The 22849-nt window shown below is 41.0% G+C and overlaps 2 protein-coding genes across 4 annotated transcripts in view; one reads left to right on the forward strand and one right to left on the reverse strand.

The window, feature by feature from the left end:
* Positions 1 to 2120, forward strand: part of flt1 (fms related receptor tyrosine kinase 1) — a 33314-nt gene extending 31194 nt beyond the window's left edge. For both annotated transcript variants that reach the window (XM_051410149.1, XM_051410150.1), the window contains exon 30: positions 313 to 2120. In XM_051410149.1, coding sequence (XP_051266109.1) covers positions 313 to 481 — 169 coding nt within the window. In that variant the 3' untranslated portion in view covers positions 482 to 2120. The remainder of the gene's footprint in view (positions 1 to 312) is intronic.
* pan3 (poly(A) specific ribonuclease subunit PAN3) lies at positions 2078 to 22756 on the reverse strand. Of its 2 annotated transcripts, XM_051410154.1 has the most exons (18): positions 22083 to 22755; positions 20987 to 21108; positions 20655 to 20727; positions 20502 to 20572; positions 20161 to 20305; positions 19616 to 19833; positions 19208 to 19312; positions 19053 to 19110; positions 18376 to 18537; positions 15883 to 15999; positions 15380 to 15481; positions 14044 to 14209; positions 13675 to 13762; positions 13349 to 13488; positions 10693 to 10822; positions 6027 to 6091; positions 5803 to 5941; positions 2078 to 4562 (listed from the first exon to the last, which is right to left on the reverse strand). In XM_051410154.1, the coding sequence occupies exons 1-18, from the start codon at positions 22417 to 22419 to the stop codon at positions 4422 to 4424; spliced, it is 2379 nt and encodes a 792-aa protein (XP_051266114.1). In that variant the 5' UTR covers positions 22420 to 22755; the 3' UTR covers positions 2078 to 4421. The 2 variants fall into 2 exon arrangements, with proteins under 2 accessions (XP_051266114.1, XP_051266115.1); XM_051410155.1 differs by lacking the exons at positions 2078 to 4562; positions 5803 to 5941; positions 6027 to 6091 and adding an exon at positions 6112 to 9237 and having other exon boundaries at positions 22083 to 22756.
* Positions 22757 to 22849: the final 93 nt, after the last annotated feature.

Genomic DNA, 22849 nt, shown 5'->3' on the forward strand with positions numbered 1-22849 from the left:
TAACAGCCCAGACATCTCATCATCATGATGATGCACAGTGATGTTGCACATATTATAATGTTTTCAGTTACATACATAGATTACAATCTCTGACTGCTTGTGATATGTCTCCAAAGAAGAAAAGTGCAGACTTGTTGGTTCTATGAGGCAAAATACTAAATAACTCATACAGACATTTTGTAAAAAGATGTTTTAAATGCATGACAGGAACATAAACTAAAACATGTATTAATCAATAAATCCACTAATTAATGCATCATGTTCACTTAATGCATAATAAACAAGTTAGTTTGTATGTTTTTTGGTGTTTAGGTTCTTTTCCTTCACTAAGTGCCGGGAAAACCAGGGGCCTTTCCTGTGCAATGACATCACAGGTCTCCGTGACGACCAGCCATCTATCTTGCCGTGTGATTGGGAGTCTGACGAAGACGGCTCCCCTCCTCCAGACTACAACTCTGCTTTTCTTTACCCCTCACTGTAGCATCTTCTCTAGCTCTTCGACAACTTTCACAGGGTATATGATTTTTAGTGAGTCGGAGCTCATTCTGCTATTTCACCTCCGCTGTTTGCATCCTCTACCTCATTATATCTCCACGTAGTCTTCTCTCCTCTTCCTCCGCTCTCTTGACGTTTTTTCCTTTAAAAACCATATGCTGTCGTACAACAAAGCTTCCTCACTGTTCATCTTCATTCACCACACATAACGCCTTCCAAGAGCAGCTCGGTATTACCTCATTGTACTTACCACACGCAGTTATGGAGAATGTATTTACTGACCTACAACTATTAGAGCTTATTGTATTGGTACCTCATGTGCTGAGCTTTGTGAAGAGGAACACTGCTGTATGAAATAATTGTTTCTCCTGCACAGCTACTATATGCTGGAAGAAAAAAAAGTTAGCCACTGAATTATAGTATGTGTTAGACAATATATATCTGTATTTATTTGAATGCTGTAATCATTTGGATGAGTTACTTGTTAATCAAGTCTGTATCTGACCTTTTGTGAATGTAAATGTACACTCAGTTGCCAATTTATTAGGTATAGCACTGCAATAACTTTCATTAAGGTTATAATGTTAATTTGTATTGTTTTAGAAAGGTGCACCTCAACAGTATCAATGAGGGTGGACAAGATATTAGAAACACCTCTCAGTTTAGCGTAAGACAAACTCAAAATCACCAGTTACAGTTGAATCGTCTCTCGAAAAGGTTTCAACAAAAACACTATAACCTTCATGAACACAGGATTAATTGCAGGCAGTTTGTATTAGACTGTGTTGGTTTTAGTTAGATGTACCTAATGATCTGGCAAGAGTGTGTATTTAATTCTATATTAATTATCCTTAAAACAGAATCGGCACAAACTCATATCCCTGCTGTTTTTTGTTATATATGCCATTAGTGTCACTTCCATCGATTGCTGTTGCACAAACCATTAGAGCTAAAACAATCTGTCGATTGATGGAAGATTGATTTAAACAACGACTTTGATAACCAATTAAGTAAATTTTCCAAGCACAAGCTACCAAATGGTCCCCAGTTCCAGCTCCTCAATTGTGAGGATTTGCTGTTTTTCCTTTGCTTTAGGTGGCAGTAAATTGATTATATTTGGTTATATGTTGGTTAGGCAAAACAAGACATTTGAAGACATCAACTTTTTGACAAAATACCAGTAATAACAAAATGATTAATTACAACAGATAAATGGTTAATGAAAGCAATCATTACTTACAGCCCTAAAATCAAAAGTATCAGCATCTAACCCACTTTTTAAAGATCTATACACACCTGGTGTTAACATGTTATCTGTGTATGAAGAGTGAAATCTGGTTACTCAACTGCATTGACATGTTTTTTGTTTTCCAGATACAGATATCATGTTTTAAATGTGGTCTGGAGAATATAGTTTCAGCCTCATGATACAGCAATTTCACTTTGTTATACATTAGCAAGGAAGTGCAGAATTGCTTGTGTTTTCAGTTTTAAAGATAATTAATGATTGAAGAATGTAATCATAACTCATTGTAATGTACCCAAATGTAAAAAAAAAAAAAAACACCAGATCCTGCATGTATCACTTTTGGTATTCTTTATTAAAATACTGCTGTACACACAAATATTGCAAAATTTGAGACAATGAACACAAGAGGGGCATAAAACATACTAAGATGGTGATTGTAGGTGTGTTGATGTGGAGGAGAAGATGGCCATCACTAATAATAACTGGAGTGTGTGTTATGATGTGGAAGATAGTGATATGAGCACTGACGCTGTGTGGGCCGAGTTGGGGGGGGGGGCATGTGTGTGAGTATGAAGTGTATCTGTGTGTGTTTTGAGGGTTTTCTAAAGCACCACATTCACCAAATATGTTTTTGTCTGTTCATTTCACTAAAACAGAGGAAGTAGTACATGATCTAACACAGCCAGCTCCCTGCAGGTTTGTTGCCCATAAGTACAGACCATTTGACTTCCACGACAACCGACTGCAGCCAAGACAATGTTCTTGTTTTAGGCCTTTCACCTTGATCTGTCTCATATGAGTGACCTTGTTTTTCTACGGTCTTACGTTTGTACACATTCGTCAAAAAAGCTACTGAGAACAAGATGAAGGCAAAAGAACCAAGAACAAGAGCTTTGATTGATCTATAGACTGATCTGGCCGAAGCAGGTTTGCACCAAATTCATTAAGTCAAGAGATTTAAATCATCAACGGGATATGACCTGTGCTTAAGGGCAACATGAAATCCCACACAGCATGATCGCCACAATGCTGTCAACTTCCTAAAACCTCAATCTGAAGACGTCCCACCCACTCCCACTGTAGCTCATCTATCTGACTGGACAGGGGGCAGCCAATGACAGCCAAACACATTCAATCATTGGGCCCCTCCAGCTGTTTGTCGTCCTGAGAGAAATCCAAGCCATTCGAGTGAGTGCAACAGCCAGTGTCACTGCTTTGTCTCCAGCACAATGTATATCATGATCTTTAAAAGTCAAATAAAAAAACAAAACAAACTGTTGGTGCCCTGTTCCTATTCTCGCCTTCGCCCCTTCCCCTTTCCCTAAACCCCTGCTGGAATTGGTCCACAGATTAATAAAGTTGAATTGAGGCAAAAATTAATTGCCCTCCCATTTCCCACCATGCATTACTGCACAAAATTTGAGCAAAGAGAAAACCAGCTAGAAAAATCACAAAAAGCGTCACTTTTTCTCAAATGTTGAGGGGCCAAGACCCCCTGAGGGGGAAGTGAAGTTTGGGTTAAAAGTAGGAAGAGGAGGGGAGAGTAAGAGAGACAGAAAGGGGACGTTGTGAGGAGGGAGGGGGACAAAATAAGGACATTCCACAAAGAGGCAGCTGTGGCTCCACCTCAACAGAAGCCCCACCCACAGGCAACACCCAAGTGCTAGACAGCCAAACCAAAATGACCCGTCCTTGAGCAGTTCATGGCGCGACAGTGTCCATTAACCAAAGGTGGTTGCTGTATACGTAACAAACACTTGGTAGACGGCATCAGGAGAAGACACCCCTTCCTCAGTGCCAACAAAAACCACGTTTAACCCCCAAAATCCCAGTCCACGTTAGCCCACCCACCCACACATATGAGCCTGATGTTCCACTATCTCCTGAACTAAAATGTCAGAAATCCATAGATATTTTCCAGTTTTTAAGAACCCTTCCCACCCACCCAAGTGGTTTGTCCTTTCTGAGGGGGAACCAACAACCAAGGCAAAGGTGGGCTGGCCCATTTCATGAAACTGGTGCCATCCCGCCCCAATAAAAGCCTCGAGTGGTGTGTCCCGTCTCCTAGAGCGTCACAATGAAGGGGTGTGGTCTCCAACCGGAAGAGAGACAGTCAATAGAAAAGCTGGATTTCTTTTTTTGTTTGTTTTCATTCTTAAGTCTGCTCTGGTATTTATGTCCGTGTGTGACTTTAGCTCTCTCTGTACACCCTGTAGGCCACTCACACATTTTCATAAAAATAACAAAAATTAACAAAAAAATTAAAATCTTAGTGCATCCTCCTCTGAAAAATAAACCCCAATTGTAGAAATAAACAATAAAAGCAGGAAAAAAGTTCAAAACCTCATGGTTTGTTTTTCGTTTTTGTTCCCCAAATCTAAAAAAAAGTCATCATACTCGTTCATCACAGCTTCCGTATTTGTCCTTTTTCTTTTTCCTTTTTTTTTTTCCTTTTGTTTTATGATTTTCAGCTGCGGGGTTTAGGAAAACTAAAAAAAATACACTTTAGAAAAAAGCCTTCCTGGTGTGACAGGGTCAGTGTATGTGACTGAGGTTCACGAAGCCCTGCCCCGCTGCCTTCGCCATGCTGATGTCATCTCCATGAGCCTGGTCCTCCCCTGTAGTGCAATAGTGTGCTCCAGGTCCGGGAAGTCCCACCCCGGGCCCGAAGAGGGCGCTACAGAGAGCCGGAGGCTGCGGCCTGCAGCTCCTGGAAGGTACTGTCGAAGCAGCGCTTCAGGTCCGAGTAGGTCACAACCAGGACGCTTTTTTCATCCCGAGACACCAGGCTGATCTTCTCAGGAACGCCCGCGTCCAGCTGCGTCAACACAAGAAGATAGAGTAAAAATACAGACAAACATCTGCAAACATATGGCTGCTTGATTCTGAAAGAAAAATCCTTGGAATATTTTAAGGATTTTAAGTAGAGTTGCAACAATTAGTTTATTAACAGATTACTCAATCGTCACAATCCTCTTTATAACCAAAGTAAGTCATTTTTTAAGCAAAAACAGTCCCAAACCTTCAAAGCTTCTCACATGTGAGGATTTCTTAAAATTTTCTTTATCTTATGTGACCAATAACTCAATATCTTTGGGATTTGTAATCCCATTCTCCTCTAGGCATAATATTATTGTTATTGAGAATATGCTAGCATGCTGGTGTACATCCTGACAGAGCCACTAACATCGTTGTAGATTCTCAGTCTTGTTTCAAGGCGGATTTGTACCACATGAAATTTGGATAGAAAACTTGACCTGCATTTAAATGCAGAAATCTGAATTCCTCAGCTTTCCATGACACTAAGTAAATGTCATGACATCCATCTGAGACGAAAGGAACTAAGCAGATAAGACTTGGAGCTCTGTGTAACATCACCTTGGGCTTTAGCACATTGTGACTGTGACGAATTTTAATTTCCGACATCTTGCCACCAAATGATTAATCAAGAAAATAATCAGCAGCTTAAATTATTTTTAAATATAATTAGTTAGCTGAAGCACTAATTTTAAGCAAGTAGGTAGGTGGCCAGTAAGATTTCATGCAGAACTACAGATGAACGTATGTAGCGCATTTAACTTGTAAGTGAAAGGTTGTGTGCAGACTTGTGAAATGCAAAATGGCACAGCTTTAACCAGCATCACACTTTGAGAAAAGAGGAACAATAGAAATGAGAAAATAAAGAATTACATGATAAATCTATAACAAAGTTAAGTTGAATAATATGTTTGTTTTTTTCTTAGAACAAACAAACTAGCTTGAAAGTCCTGAGATATTAGCATTTCCGCTGCTCCTGCCCATAACCAGCTGGTAACCAAATACCAAATGTCACTGGTGGAAGTAGGCCAATAATAGACCTATTTTCAATCTCTCTCTTCTGCAAACAGCTGGCAAATGCATGCAAGTGTTTTTAGTCAGTGCATAGGAAGCATGAACAGATGTTACAAAAATAGGCCACTGTGACTAATGACCTCATTATCATGGACAACCTTTTCAAATTTGTGGCTGTGGCTATTATTAATGTAATTTAAAAAAAAGAGAGAAGAAAGTTCACTGACTTTGTTGAGGCAGGAGACAATGTGGCTGAGGTCGATCCAGGGCGTCCCAGCTTCTGTCACCTGGTGAAACAGGTGATCCCGGAAAAGCTTCAACAGGTAGCGGTCGCCCGTCTCCGACCACGTCGGGTCCTTCTGAAACCTGAGTCACACAATACAAGGTCACAGACGAGTAACAGAACCACAAGTCGCTTATATTGGTTGATCTTTATACAAGTGCTACTTACTCCGGCCGTTCGTTGATGGTGCCCAGTTTGGCCAACAGGCGGAAGAGACGGCCATTTTGCACCTCCTGAAAATAAACAATGATATGTATTCATTCATTTTCACCAGCCACAAACATTTTTAAATGTTATTTTTGCCTTCATTGTACTCGGTATCGAACCGTGGACGTTGCGGTTTCTTTAACCATTCATCTACCAGGGCGCGCCAGCAGTTCCAAACATATTCAGAAAAATGGACAGTCAGCATCCCTTAAGAAGGTTTTTTTGAGCAACTGCACAGAAAGGATACTCGTGGAAAGTTGCATCACAGAAATAAAACTTAAAAACCAGACTTTAAAGTAATCATTTTCTTAACAGACTAAAGATGGTATGAACTTAAACTAACAAACTTTTAATTCGGCACTAAGTGAGGAAAATATTCTGCTGCTGCTGCTGGAGGGAGGGCCGGGAGCCAGGTCCAACACTCTGTTTTCTGCTATCTTTTTTCACTATTATGGGTGATTAGTATCTTGCTAAAACACAACCCACAATACAGCAGTTTAAAGATAAGCTAAGAGGCCTACATCAGCAAAGAAGTCAGGACATTTCTGGTCTGTGTTTATTATGCAGGCTACAGGGTATCTGGTGTTCTGATCTTACTATAAATTCAGCAGTGTTGACAAAGCTTCATACTAAAAGATAAATCACATGTACTTACAAAACAGCTTGAATTAGAAAGATCTAATGTCAGTCGTATAACCTGCTTCAAAATAAAGACCTGGTCCCCCTATCCTCGGCCACTATTTCAGGATTTGCAGTATGGTATTTTAGAGAAAATATGTATATCGCAGCATAGCCTAAATATATAATTATAGATATCATTTAAAATCGAGTTTTTGAATCAGAATTTAAAGACCTCTTGCGGCACATGAAAAAGGTAAACTTTCAAGCGTATGACGCAAATGAAACGATCATCATCCATATTTGTATATATTCCATCAACCAAAGCTTCACTGGGGGGTTGTGAGGACTTTTTATTCATTTATGTTAAGAATACTACATGAAATTGTTAGTTTTTAGGTTTATTAAGATTTAAACTTGAACTCATCCTGCATTAGAAAAGTTCAAACAACCAAGGAGCTTCTACAGAGTTTGCCATGTCGAACCACAATGTTTCTACAGTAGCCCAGAGTAGACAAACACAGGCTCTAGATAGGACCTTTTCAAGTTTTTACACTGAAGTGATCAACGGTAGGTTCTTCTGTGAAAAAGGGAGGGGGATTCAGTTGGTTGCAATCTGCAACTTCCCCACTAGATGTCACTACATCCTACACACTGGTCCTTTAGTACCCCACCACTACAAATTCTTCAATCTAACATTACAATGGTAAAAGGTATTTAAGTATATTGTAGCAAAATGTATTTATAAAGCAAAAAAACATTCCCTGTCAGTGTATTCCTATTATATCTGTATTTTGAGTTAAACATCAGGCATGCATCAGAATAGAATAAGAAGTTATCAAAATTGAGAGCAATTTATTTTTCAGAATACTACAGTGATGATAATCCCTTTGCTTTTTAATGTTGTACTATATATGTATGTTGTATTTTAACTACTTTATATACTGCTGGGTAGTTTGATTTACAGCAATGCATCGTATTCTATAAAATCATCACGATTGTAGTGTGAAAAAAAGGTCACAAAAACATCCTGTTTTCAGCTTTGCAATGATGCATTTTCCAGCTAACCCAAGAGGGGTATTAAAAAGTGTATTTAGATTAATGAGTAGGGGAATTTTCTCAACACATGAACTAACACTTAAGCTGTTAAAATCCACTGGATCTGCAGTGGACCAGAAGAGGTGTAACATCTGACACAGGCGTAGTTGACAGAATATAGAACGTATGTGGTGGTTTTCATATTTGTAACATTAAGCATGGCCTCATTAATGCTACTCAAAGATGAGCTACTGAAGACGACAACCAAAAATAAATCATTTTTACTTCACGTTTAGGCTGATGTAGTGTGATGATGAGGAGGAAAAAAATAGGTTATTTTAAAGCAGTTAAAAGGACACCAGGGACTTTGATGCTGCCTGTCTTGTCTCTGTTCAATATTAAGAACTAATGTGGACATTGATTTGCAATAATTAATAACTATAGATGCTAGTCTGTATCGTAATTGAGTATATAGGTTAAAACAATATGTTGAATAGCCTTTAAGCATTTGTTTTGTAGTATTTACTTTTCATGTTCTTCACTTCAAATAACAGTAGTAGCAGTACATATGAACATATTGTTAGATGCAAGGAATATGCTTACCCCCTATTTGGAAGGCTAAGGACTGAAAATGTTACTTTCTCTGACTTTAGGTATAGTGAATAACTTTGGCCACAGCAAGTATAATTTTTTTAAATTGAAGTTTATGAAATGGGGAGTTTTCTATATAAAAGTAAAGCGGTGATTCACCATAAAGAGCCAGAAAATAATCTTTTTTTTAATGAGAATTTACAGACACAAGCAGATGTTGCTGGTAATATTTTTTAAAACAGAATTGCATCAAGTGCCAGAATCTTATTTTGCTACTTTCCCCTTTGTTTCAGGATACTCCCTGCCCCCAATTTTCATATTTATGCAACTACTTAGGCTATTTCAGTACCTTAATATGGCATTTACATAATTCTGACAGACACAACTAAGTTGGTAGTGCTCGTTATCAACTTGTGATGGCCCAAGCTATAGGCTAAGAGGAAATAATAGTGAAAAAAGGTAGCAGAAGGAACTAATAAATGAAGAATGAACAAACATTTCTAGAGTCAGAGGCGTATGTGACAATTCCTCCTTTAAAAAACAGGGACCCCTTTAAAGGAAGAACACTTATCATTGTGGGCAACACTGTCAGAAACTGAAACTCTCACTTGACTTTCTGTCTTAGATTGTGCAGGAGCACACTTCCTCCTTACTCAAAGTCAAACAGAAAGAGCTGCATTTTCTTCTAAAAAGACAACAGTGGCGAGCTTCTGAAGATCAAAGCCAAGTGTAAACTAATATTGAGAGATATCTGGATGTTCAGAGGACTAGTAATACTTTAAAATATGGGCACCTACAGATACGATTAAAACTTGCTGTTTTTGAAGTTGTAGCTCACCTTTCACCTCTGCAGATATAATTTACTCCTGCCTCTCCTTTCTCTTCCTCCTCTCTGTCTGTCTCACCCTGTCAAACGTTTTCTGCACTGTTGGACAAAGTGAAAAGTATTGAAAAACAATCAACTGATCACGTTGGCATCCTCCAACATTAGTTGCTCATAAGCAACTAATAAAAGGGAATTTAAAGGGTATTTTTTACTTGGACCGTATTATTATGTGTCCTTGATGAATAGGGACAAAGAAAATTGAAAATGGTCCAGTATTGAGTGAGAGTGCTGCAGCCAGCAGCAGTACAATGGCCTGTAACGTACTCCTTAAAGGCAATTGTGAACCGTAAATAAACTAAAATTGCTTATTTTTGCCAATGGCTCATTTTGTTATTCTAAGTGTCATTATGGAAATTATCCCTACCGATATAGACCTTTTTGTTAAAGACTGAGATCCTACATTTCTTGTTATATTTCCCTGTTCAAAGCCACCAGACTCCATTGAACCTTGCAGAACATGGGCGTTGCTGGTCTGTGTTTGCCTTGATCAGTTAGTTTGTGTTATTGTGTGATTTGGTGTTTTAAACCCTTTGGAAAATACCAGTCACAAAATAATTTCCAATACAGATGTTCTTTTTGGGGCCAGCATCTACAGGCTGTCACACTGCATTAGTGTGCCGACGTCTCCTAAATATCAGTGATAAGCATTTCTCATATTAAACATCTGTTTGTTTGAAATAAAGTCAATGAGAGATATAACCTAAAAAACAAAAAATGTTTCAACCACAGCCAGAAGCTTGTCATAATAGTGATGTGGCAATGAAGCCGCCACCATGGCATCCCAATACTTCTCCTGAAATCCTACCCATGCTAAGATTGAACACAGTTAGGAGTGGAAGGGAATTAAAAACAAACACAAATGTGTTTTTCTTGGCCATCACACAGATTTTTGTATTTCTGAAAATAGCAAAGCTTAAATCTTTTGTCAACAAAAAGGCTCACCAGGCAAATAAGCAACACTGCTAATATTATCTGTTTGCGCATTCAGCTAACACATAATGCAGAGGTTGCCGGGTAAACAGGAGATGTTTACTCTCCCCACCAGCACAGATATCAGCAGATCACAGGAAAGCGACCCTATTTTTGTAGCTCAATGCTCTAATCTTCAGCTGTTTTCTGAGGAGGTAAAACACCAACACAAACTACTTTGTTGGGCAGACCTGTACAGAGGTAAAGTAAAGGGGAAGTTAGGGCATGAACGAGAAGAAATGTGAAGGGTTGGTTTTCTTCACACATTCACACTCTAACATGGGGAAACTAAATTCAAGACGAGGCTGCAAAGTCTACAATATACCGTACAACATCCTGTGTGCACACAACTTCCCTCTTAGCTCACCAAACCAATACCCTTTATCAGGCCCCAACCCAAGAATATAAGCCTTGACTGAATCATTTGTACTCATGCTTTCAGTTTGGTGCCTTATGAGACAGAAACTCTCACTTTGTGTTTTTAAAAACATTTCCCGGAGCAAAAACGTTGTGCCCCGCATATACCTTGGCCAGGTCCTCCTCAATGACATCATTCCTCATCTGAGATGCATCAAGTTGTGTATAGAATCGAGCTCCAATCATCGGCATAATGTCATTGACGCTGCGCAGGCGAGACTGTTCAGTCAGCAGATACCTGTACACACACAAAAACATGAAAACATCTGTTGAGTTGGAAAGGCTGAATACTGCTGTACAATGTCACCAACACTCAAATCTTAAAGGAACCTTTTTAAGTAAGGTGATAATGTAAACACTGCAACAACTTCACAGGTTGAGCAGTTATATTTTTAATTGGGTGACTACACGATCATGCATAACAGCAAAGAAAATCAGGTGTAAACACGAAATGAAGAAGTAAAGTGAATTGATCAAACCAAGCACAGTGTGCTCAGAAGTTAAAGTGTAAGTGCATCAGTCTTATCAAGACACAAAGGTCTACACTCCTCTAAGGTATCAAGAAGATACCGTGCCCTTGACCTCACACTTCTAGATTATAAATTACAAGAATGTTCAGATGCATTTTCAGCTCCTTGCAAACAGTCAATATAGACTTCTTTGGCCTGCGATGCTCCCTACCTTGCCATCTCACACATTATAAACATATATTCACTTATATGTACAGTTGTGGTCAAAAGTTTACATACACTTGTAAAGAACATTATGTCATGGCCATCTTGAGTTTCCAATAATTTCTACAACTCTTATTTTTCTGTGATAGAGTGATTGGAACACACTTCTTTGTCACAAAAAACATTCATGAAGTTTGGTTCTTTTATGAATTTATTATGGGTCTACTGAAAATGTGACCAAATCTGCTGGGTCAAAAATATACATACAGCAATGCTAACATTTGGTTTCATATCCCTTGGTCATTTTCACTTCAATTAGGCGCTTTTGGTAGCCATCCACAAGCTTCTGGCAAGCTTCTGGTTGAATCTTTGACCACTCCTTTTGACAGAATCGGTGCAGTTCAGCTCCATTTTTTGGCTTTCTGACATGGACTTGTTTCTTCAGCATTGTCCACATGTTTTCGATGGGGTTTAAGTCAGGACTTTGGGAAGGCCATTCTAAAACCTTAATTCTTGACTAATTGCTTGACAGTAGGCATGGTGTTCTTGGGGTTAAAGGCCTCACCTTTTCTCCTCCAAACATTTTGCTGGGCATTGTGGCCAAACAGCAAAATTTTTGTTTCATCTGACCACAGAACTTTCCTCGAGAAGGTCTTATCTTTGTCCATGTGATCAGCAGCAAACTTCAGTCGAGCCTTAAGGTGCCGCTTCTGGAGCAAGGGCTTCCTTCTTGCACGGCAGCCTCTCAGTCCATGGCGATGTAAAACATGCTTGACTGTGGACACTAACACCTGTGTTCCAGCAGCTTGTAATGCATTGCAGACCTGCTTTTTGGTGGTTCTCGGTTGACTCTTGACCATCCTGACCAATTTTCTCTCAGAAGCAGGTGATAGCTTGAGTTTTCTTCCTGATCGTGGCAGTGACACAACTGTGCCATGCACTTTATAAACAATTGTTTGCACAGGTGCTCTTGGGACCTGTAGCTGCTTTGAAATGGCTCCAAGTGACTTTCCTGACTTGTTAGAGTCAATGATTCGCTTTTTCAGATCCGTGCTGAGCTCCTTTGACTTTCCCATTTTAGCGTTTCTGGCCGAGTCTAATGATTGTATCAAATGAGCCCTATTTAAATGGGCCCAGCTGTAGTCAATCATAATCACTCACAAGAAGTTAAGAGGCCATGCTAATTTAATTGACACAACCTTCTACATAACCAAAATTGATAATTCATGTTGCTCTATATGTATTCATGACCCAGCGGATTTGGTCACATTTTCAGTAGACCCATAATAAATTCATAAAAGATGAATGAATGTTTTTTGTGACAAAGAAGTATGTGTTCCAATCACTCTATCACAGAAAAATAAGAGTTGTAGAAATTATTGGAAACTCAAGACGGCCATGACATTATGTTCTTTACAGGTGTGTGTAAACTTTTGACCCCAACTGTAAGTGCTGTGGAAAATTACAACTGCTGATTAAACTACTATCATGAACAACATGACTGGTGTGAGTGGATGTCTCAATCAGAGTTCTAGGAAATAAACAGCGATCAGATATACATAAAAGCTTACCACTGACGCTGAAATGAAAACCTTCAACCTTTTAAAATGAATAATATAATTTCCATACTGAACTTTGATAACAACCCTAACCTCAGGGTTCACAGGTTTTGTATTTATGGCAATATTAGTTTACTGGAGTATGTACTGCATTTTACTACAGATGTTTATCAAAACTGGTTTGCATGATCATTCCTCACAGACAGAATATCTGAGAGATAAAAGGGATCATTTGGGGCAAAGTTACAGCCTTGGGACAGCATGACCACACAAACATGGGACTACGGCTTGTGGTCAGCAGAAAATGAAGGAAGTTTCTTGTTTCCAACATGCAAGGAGATGAACTGGTGTACTTGATCAAGAGCATGTGGATATGGGGAGACAGAAATTTTGTCCAAAACCAGAGTTGACCTAAGCCAGGCATTTCTTTCTGGGCTGCGTCCAACTTTAAGATTTTATGCAAAATTTTATAGGTGGTGTCGGAAGTGAAGAACACATGCTGCGTCGTGGTGCACCCACTCCCTTTCTTACAGAATGAGGTTCTTGAGGTCTGAAGAGTAGTTGATGGACACCAGCTCCATGGCCTTCTGCAGGTTCTCCCTTTGAATGCCAGCCAGGGAGTTACATGCCAACGCCAGCACCACCTTGCCCAGGGACACTAGGTCTGCTTGCTTTAAGACAAAACACATCACATAAATACACACATCAATGACATAAAAAAAACATATCCTAAAGAGCTTTAACAACAGTTTCTGGAGCTGTCAAGTAAATTAAGTCATAACTCTCTATTATGCATGCTGTACAACTCTTTTGCAATGTATATTCACATGTACCACAATCTACATCATAGGAGGTACCTGGTACTGTGGCATTAGGGCAAGATGATTGGTCTGACTGTTGTCAAAGGTTAAGACATCAAACACCCCAACACAGTTCACCCGTAACCTGCAGAGACAAGAGACCATTATCATCAATAGTCAATGTGTGCATGTCTGTATTGAGTGTTCAAAACCACAGAGTTGTGAAAAAAAGGAAGCCCAAAGTGAAAATACTCTTCCGCTTTTTATGCATTTACAGTTAACAGTCATATCTACACTTTCTGACATTGAAATAGAAATGTATGCAGTTCCGTACACCACCATTTACGGTTATGTGTGACAGGCTCCCACCAGCAATTAATCAACCTCTGCTGAATGATGATGGAATGTATTTATACATGTGCATACCTGGTCTTGCCAGTAATAAGAATCTTGCTGGGGTCCATGACACGGCAGGCAAGGCCAGCAGTGTGGATGGTGCGCAGGGCCGAGCTGAGCTGGACAATGTAGGCCCAGATCAGAGACTCTGGGAGCAGACCTGCGTGCTGCCGTGGTGGGGGGGGTTCATGTTGTCCTGCACAAAAAGACATGCTTTATCACACAAATGCAGCCTGAAGGGTTAGAAATTACTTATGAACTGAACCTCAAACTGTCATCAATTTCCTTGGCAATCAGGACAAACGGTCTCTCATAGCTGTGATGTCAGCAAGACACGTCATTTTCAGTCAGTCTAACCTGGTTTTCCTGATCAATTAATCTGCTGATTAATTTCACAATGAAGCAAAGGGTCTCTATAATGTCAGATAGTAACAGTAAAAAGTAGCCATCAGGATTTCCTAAAGCCCCACGTGACTTCAGATTGCTTATTTTGTCTGAAAGATATTCAGTTTACAATTATATAAAACTGAAATCCTCATCTGGCATGTTTATCATTATTGCTTTAAACTGACATACACTGATTGACTAATTGTTTCAGCTCTTGTATAAAAGAATGTAGCTCACTGTTAACATCACCGGCATGTTTATCACTTCAGACCTCTTGTAATATTGTGTGACACTTCAGAAACATAAGGTTGGGTAACACTACTCAGAAGAATGTCTTAGGGTGTGTACTGCACAACAAAAGCCACAGTTTCACACTGAGAACGCCAAAGACGGCCAAAATGTTTGTTCCCCTAAAGACCATTCCAGAAAGAAATGCATCTGCACTGGGTCATCCAGTGCTTTTGGGGTGTTTTCTTGTGCAATTCTGTACAATTCATACATTATGGTTTGTTATCACTGTAAACAGACTAAATAAAACCCAGGGTCTGAATGGTTTTGCTTCCTCTGTCTGCAATCCAGTAGGTAGGCCATACAGCACCTGCCCTAGGATCAGTTTCAGCCACAGTTTCCTCCAAGTCCCCATGTCTCTCTTGCACAGACACACACAGGCTAACTGTCAAACTCCAAACACTTGAATCATTTTCGAAGCTTCGAGACATCAACAATAATAGTTTTAGACATTTAAACTTCTACGGAAGTGCGTCTTTATTTTAACTCAACCAGTTTGTTTTATACACAATCTAAGCCATCAAATGTCGGATGCAAGCACAACCGCATGTAATGAAAACATAAACCCAAATAGACCTAGGTCGATGACCTCATTAGAAACGCATAAACAAACACAAAATGTGTGAAGTGAAGGGGTGCAGGGGGGCGTCTGAGCTGATGTGATAAAGGAAGGGAGGGAAGACCAACTCACCCCACTTCCTCTTGGTAAAATACGAGTCTGCTGCTGGGTCATTGAAGTGTCTGCTGAACATGGTTTCTGCACCTGCATGGAAGTCATAGGAGAACACCAACGCTAGGAAAAGACAAAAAGAATAAAGGTTAGAGATCAGAAAACTGAATCAGTAACAGTCTATAAGCAGCTATACATACTTTTATTCAACTAATTATTGCCACTTCATCTTAAATTGTCCTCACTAGAGAATAAAGCACAATGGAAAACTAGGTACTTCATTGCTCCTGCTAACTTTTGAGATCTAAGAAAGCAAAAATTAAGTGGCAAATGTCCACCTTAAAAAGGGCATGATTGCAAAACTAATAAACAAACAAATCAACACAGTTCTGGAGCAGGTTAATATTAGGTCTGGGCCATTAAAAAAAAAGACAAATTAACAATATCCAGAACACACAAACATGGAATTAAATTCACACACAAGTCCTGCACGTAAAAAATGCTTATACACAATACACACTCACAGTGGTCTCCAAAGGCCTTTGTGGTGAAGACCTCCCTCAGTGTTACAGAGTTTGAGTGCTGAATCTTCTTCCACATGTCCACCAGCATCATGCACTTGGTGTTAACAAGGCGGAAACCTGGACACACAATAGGCAATTAATAAACAAACATTAGGGATTAATCAACCAGTTTTTTTCAAACTTGCTACCTTTGCTAGTTGGTTAAAGAAATAAGTTTGTTAAATGTTTATATTTTCAAGTATGTTTTACAACTCCAGTTAACCGTTGTGTCTACATGGTTACACAGACACCTGCCACTAGCCAGAGCTGCAGTTCCAGTCATGGCAAAGCAGCCCTTCTCTCCCTGCGCCTGGATTTTTCCGTGTGTGTACACTAGACTAGCTGAAAACTTGGCAGCGGGTCTGTGAGGTGCTCTTAGCAAGTGGGGAGTGGATGACAAGGTCATCGTCTGTGTCCACAACAATGTGAGCAACATGGTACTGGCAAACAACAACCTGCTGGATTTGGCGTCAGTACCTTGTTTTGCCCATACCAGGGCTCCGGAGTGCGGCCAAAATTGTGCAACTAATAATTTTCCTAGGTCGCAACGGTGCACCTGACGCTGGCCGGGTGAAAACATAAATTTAGTTCAAAAGCGCATCATCTCTCTGTGTTCTCCTGTGACCGAACTCACACACTCATGGTAGGATCATATCGTGTTCTAAACCAATAAGAGACAGAGCTCGGGCGGGTCTTTGCCTCTGATTGGCTGTGGTCCTGTTCACCGCGCTAAGTTGTGTGTGTTTAAAAATTACGCGCGACCTGAGCGCCAGAATAGCTGACTAAATGAAACGGAAAAATAAAATAAACGCGACAAAACGAGGGAAAATGAAGAGGGGCAGAAATATTGAAAGTTTTTTTCAAAACCAAGCCTACAACCAGCCCTACTACTATAACCCCATCCATCCCCACTACTGAGAGTCCATCCCGTCAAGACACGGAGCCCTCGGTCCCTGGTGAGATACCAAGCCCCGGTCCTTTGGCGACAGCATCAGATTCGGAACCAGAGGAGACAACCGAGTCTGGGATAGAGCCCGGCTCCGAGACCCAAATTAAAAAGGCCAAAATATATTCCTTCAGACAGGACTGAAGGAAACAATTTCCCTGGCTGAGGTACAACAAAGGATGCAACGCAATGCACTGCGTGTACTGTCAGGAGTGCAGTCAGAATATGGCCGGAAATAGTGCATTTGTGAGCGGGTCAACAACGATTCGTATCGAAACTTTAAAAAACATAACATGTCTAAAAAACACACGATATGCCGTGACAAGTGTGTAGAGAAAGTGGCCCCTCTCCCAGCTGCATTTCAGCGGCAGGTAGTAGTAATCAGGTCCTCTTTTATTTGGAAATGTTTTATTTTGCTTAGTGTTTTAGTTTGAAATGTTCAATTTCTGCTCAGTGAAGCACTTTAAACACTTTATTTTTCTTTTTATATATAATTGTGCTTCAAATAAAGACAAGCATTTTTCTACACCTTATTCTTGTTTAAAAATCATTCACATTATATGAAAGTTATGGAGAGCGATAAAAAGGTGACCTTATGGCGTTAAAGGCGACGCAATGAAAAATTTGGGTGCACCTACATTTTGTGCTGGCGCACCTAAAAAGGGAAGTTAGGCGCATCAGTGCAACCAATGCAAAAAGTTAGTCTGGAGCCCTGCATACTCTGCAATTACCCATAAATGATGGATTAAAAATAAACACCCTGCTGATTGCATGCATGAGACTGGTGAGCCATTTCCACCACAGTACTGTGGCCACTGTGGCGCCAAACAAAAGCAAAAAAACAGGATCAACAAGGCCTGCCTGCACACAAATATACAGTTCTGCAAGACACACTTGAACTCCACCTGTGACATGTTCCAGTACATCCATAAATATGGATGGACCATCATCACTGTTCTGTCAGACAGAAACTACACTGAACCAAAAAGGAATAAAACTTGCTTAATCTCGATATTTCAGAATTGCTATTGAGAGTCCACTCAAGATGAGCTGGAGCACTGCTGGATGGAAACCTGCATCAGACCTAATAAAGATCCACTGTGTGGTGCTACACAAAGACGCAGCGCTTTCCAAAACTATGTCAGCTTGCAAGTCAACAGCTGTGTGTGCTAGCAACATCTGTACCAGCTGAGTTTTTTCAGCTTCAGAACCATTATTCCAATTGTGCAAATCACATTTCTAATGCATTTTTATATGTGTATTAAAAATATGCAGCAATTTGGTTGAAAAAAGGTATTTCAAGAGAGATAACGCTATTAAAATCACTAAAACTACCTTTAAAAAATGTCTGTATGCTTTGAAAGGAAGTTATCGTCTCACTCAACAGTCAGTACATTTAGCCTATGACTCAATACATGATATCATCATTTGACAGTGATAATTTTGGCTGTGTGACATTACGCGTTATACTTCTTTGAAAAACAATTTCTCATCAGCCTATTTCTTACCATGTATCCTCCTCAGGCAGTAAGGCAGGTCATCCTTGCTGTTGACCGCCTTGTAGCAGGAGGTGATGTAGCTGAAGTTGCTGGTCTTCTGCATGCGGTTTGGTGGGGGGAGGGCTTCGAGGGGGAACAGGCTGTGGTAGCTGTCCACCTCAGATGGTACATCTGCCAAAGACAGAAGTAGTTTCAGAAGAAAAAAAACCCCAACACATTACTGCACAAACATATGCAATCAAAAAACAGATCCAGCAACTTTAAGTTTGCACAAGGTTATCGCCAATATGAACGATTATTTACCAGCAATAGATTAGATTTCATAGATAATTCGTTTTCGCACATCTATATCTTAATCCAAATTTACAGTTCACCGTTGTTGCCCATTGCATGACAAACACAGACAAAAAAAACATGTGGTTAACTGGAAGACGAACCCACAGAGACCATAAATATTACATTTCAACACCTCTCTACACTAACGTGAGGAAATCAACTCCACAACAGACTGGTACGTTTCTTTAAAACCAAGCAATGCATTGGAGCATCAAAGTGGTCTCTTATTTGATACAGAGCACATCTTTCATGAGTTGTAATTGAAAGTCTGCCCCATTCTGCTGCACACACAGGCAGAAGTTTTAGATTAATAACAAGCCTTTGTTGTGACAACAGAGTAGACCCTTTACCTGGGTTCTCTGAGTGGTCAATCTGGGCCATGGTTATCAGATGTCTGTTTATCAACTCCTGGAGGAGAAATAAGAGGGCATCACATCAGACATTACCCACAGAGAGGAAGACAGGAGATATTTAGTGAAAGGGGAAGAAGGCAAGTGGAAAATACCTGTCGGAGTTCATCGGCCATGAAGAAGGACGGGGCATTGGCTTTCGGCTGCATGTAAGCCACGTGGGGCACAGTGGGGGGATAGATATGGTAGGTAGGAAACACCTGCGATGAAACCAGAAAAACACAGCTTCCTATTTATTGAGAAATGAAAACCAGTGTGATGATACATGTATCCTCTTTTCCAATTATTAAAACATAGCTACGCAAATGAATGTGATGGAATGAAACTCCGATCAGGATTTGAACCCCTAGTTGGCCACAATGACAGATTTTTTAAAAGATATTTTTCTGTGTCTGCACTGGCATGGAGGACTGAAGTGTAGAGCAGTATAAGGTTTGGTTAGGACTTTAAAAGTGTATTCACAACTTTAGTCTGCAAGTATTTCCTGACAGACATGCACATACCATCCCAGCTATAGGTGCCGGGGTGTTATCTGTGTAGAAGTAGGTGGTCCCTCCCACAGTCTCTTTCTGGATTATGTGAGCGCCTTGGTCAGATGCGGTGGTGGGCACCATGTAGTTGGCAGGGTTTGGGGTGTGACTGCGCCGACGAGGAGCAGGTGAGGTGTGTGGCGTAATTTTCGGGGAGTGGAGAGGAGAAGATCCCGCAGACAGAGACATGCCTAAAATCAGAGACAAAGGAAAATGTTACTTCAAGGAACGGCATGCTGGATTCACCGGCTGCAATGGTGTAAAAGGTTTGAAAGGAGCGTAGCACCCAAAGAGGTTTGCTTAATTTTTCTAAGCCCACGTTACAAAGTGCTTCACACACTTTTGTTTCATCAGTAGCACATGTGGTGCTATACACAAGAGGGAATTCCCAAACTTGCTGAACTATACAATATAGAGCTAAAGATGGAAAACAAAAGGGAGCCATGTAGAAAGTAGAGCAATGCAGATACAACAGGGTGATTTCTCAATTTGTAATGCTCCAAAAAAAAAAACCTCACCTGGAGCCAGTGCAGCAGCTGTGGAGCTGCTGAGGCCAGGATGTGGGAAGATAGGCGAGGGGAAGGCCTGGACAGTGGATTGCGCCATGGTGGCCATACGTGGAGCTCCCTTAGGGATGAACTCAGTTGCTGCCGGGTTAGGAGTCTGGTGGAACAAGGGGAAACATGCAAGGGTGACATGAAATCTACCACTCCTGTTAGGAGGCAATAAAGACGGAAAATGAAAATTAAATTAATTCTGGTTAGATTCCATGTACCTGCTCACACAAAAGTACAGTGGTGAACTTTAAAAGCACTTTGAAATAATTTCACTGTATTGGACAGGATGCTTGTGTGCTCACCTTTCTCCTTTGGGAAATGCTAAGAGCACCAAAATCACTGAACAGTGAGGATGTCGGGGAGTTCACTGGATCTGTGGACGACCAAAGAGTGTTGAGCAGTGGCACTTACAATATTCAGTGTCATACGTGCTGAATACTGCTCCACGGTCTTACCATGAGTGTTGTGGCTGAAGGTCTTGGCACCATCGTTGAGGAGACTGGGAGAGCTGCTGCTGGTTGTCATTCGCTAAACAGAGCAGCATCAAGAACAGCTGCGTTACAGAAGGCACTCTACTCTACGTGCATATACAGTATGTTTAATATGTCTGTGAATTCAACACATTTTAAATTAACTACGTGATAAATAACTGAATGCAAAATATTCCAACAACGAATGTAGTGCCTCAATTTATACAAGCAGCATACAACAACGACGTAACCACACTGGCATCAATTGTCAAAGCAGTTTAAACTGATTATATACATCTACAGCTTCTCTTTTGTACCTGCATCATTGAGTATTTAGACTCAGCCGGGCTCCCAAACCCATTGACCCCAATAAAGCTGCTGCTGAAGTAAGAGTTGGTGAGATTGGCATCGCTCAGGGTTGCGCCCTCCATCCCTGGGACTGTGGATGACAGAAACACAAGTTTAGCAAATACTAAACTGCAGTGAGGTTAATAAAACTAAAGTAGATAATCCTGCACTCTAACACAGACCAGGTATATATATAAAGCATGCATGTTAATATCAAAACTACTGTGTGTTTGCTTAACCAATCCAGAGTTGATTTAAATGCATGTAAACAGTAGTGCACAGTGAGCCACTACTACAGTCTGCCACAGGGCGATGTCCACTACGGGTTTCATTTAATAACAAACTTTTTTTTTTTTTTTTTGCTGGCTCCAAGTTAAACTGGACGCAATTTACGTTTGAGCTGCATGTGAATGTTGGTCACTTGCTTGTTTGTTTACGTTGAGAAAACACGACAACAACAAGGGGAAAACAAAGCCCCGTGGACAGCTAGCGTAGCTATGCTAACGTTAGCAAACATTGCGTTTAGGGTACATAGTAACAGCAACACTACAGTTCGCAAAAACAACATTTAACAGGAGAAAAACTAAGTGCAACAGTACTAAAATCTGATAACTCCACTCAGAAAGCAAAGCCAAACGCGTTAAAGTTAGTTAAAGCGGTAAATGTAACGCTAGCTCGCTAGTAGCCACACTAGCTAAGTTCGGTGGGTCGCGTATTTCTGCCCACTCACAGCTGTCACACACAAACAGCAGGCCTCCTCCGGGGAGCTGCAACAGCATGGATAATGTTACAGGTTGTTATAAAGCTTACATAAGACCACCTGGAGACAAAGCGATTCAACAAGACAGCAAAAAAAAAAACAAGAAAGAACCGCGAGTACCCGTCCGTGGTCGCTGTGGGTAACGTCGGGCAGGTAAATGTAGCCCACGTTGTTTTGGGGTAACGTCAAAGAGGCCTCAAGTGAATCCTCGGACTAAATTTTAACAAAGCCCAACAAGGCCCAAAAGTAAAGTCCCAGACAGTCCCCCCCGTGTGAGGCCTTGTCTGGTGGTAAGTGTTACTCACTGGTTAACAGCTGCCCCTCCAGAGACGCTGCGGGCCCCATTGTTTCGCTCTTCTTGGAGACTCCGGCCCCCCCGCTGCCCGGGCAGACCGCCGCAGTGCCGCCGAGGGAATACCCCGCTGGCGTCCCGCCACCCCCGGCCATGGACAACGGGACGGGGCTACCTCCGCCACCGTGCAGCGGAAGGCTTGCCATGGACGGATCCTCATGCAGGAACTGACACTCTTCTCCATAAAAGCACGTTTTGTCCTTCGCGTAATATCGGCAAAACTTCACCTTGACATTTGGTATCCCGGCACCTCCGAGCGGAGCAGCTGAAGCTGGGAGTCCACTGTTCATGGCACCGCTGCTGCCGCCGCTGCTGCCGGAAGACGCTCGAACATAGAGACGCAGATAGCTAGCGAGCTAGCCAGCTAGCCTGCAAACAGTTTCCCCCCTTAAAGGACCGGATTAATATCACTTCAGCTGGCGAGGAACACTTAAGACGCCACCGTACTCACATTATAAGGCTACGATGCATTCTGGTTAAATAAAATCTCAATGCATGCGTTGAATCCTGGTCGTCGTTGTTGTCGATATCCATGCAGCTGCCTTCTTCGCAAAGTAGCCTGTTGTTGTTTTTTTTTTTTTTTTTTTTGTTGCTCCCAGCCAGGCTGCTCTGTCTCTCTCTGTTAGTGGCCAGATAGCATTGCTTTGCATTGTGGGTACACTAGCGTTTGGCAGCACTTAACCTGCTGCAAATTGAACTTGCAAACACCGTGATGTTGTA

This window comes from Dicentrarchus labrax, unplaced genomic scaffold, assembly GCF_905237075.1.
Source record: "Dicentrarchus labrax unplaced genomic scaffold, dlabrax2021, whole genome shotgun sequence".
Lineage (NCBI taxonomy): Eukaryota > Metazoa > Chordata > Actinopteri > Moronidae > Dicentrarchus > Dicentrarchus labrax.

Coding starts and splice junctions, on each gene's coding strand:
- pan3 (XM_051410154.1), bottom strand. CDS start 22,419: ATGAACAGTGGACTCCCAGCTTCAGCTGCTCCGCTCGGAGGTGCCGGG. Junction 16,000..18,375: donor CTGCCTGAGGAGGATACATG/GTAAGAAATAGG, acceptor TTGTGTGTCCAG/GTTTCCGCCTTGTTAACACC. Junction 14,210..15,379: donor TTTTACCAAGAGGAAGTGGG/GTGAGTTGGTCT, acceptor CTTTTTGTGCAG/GACAACATGAACCCCCCCCA.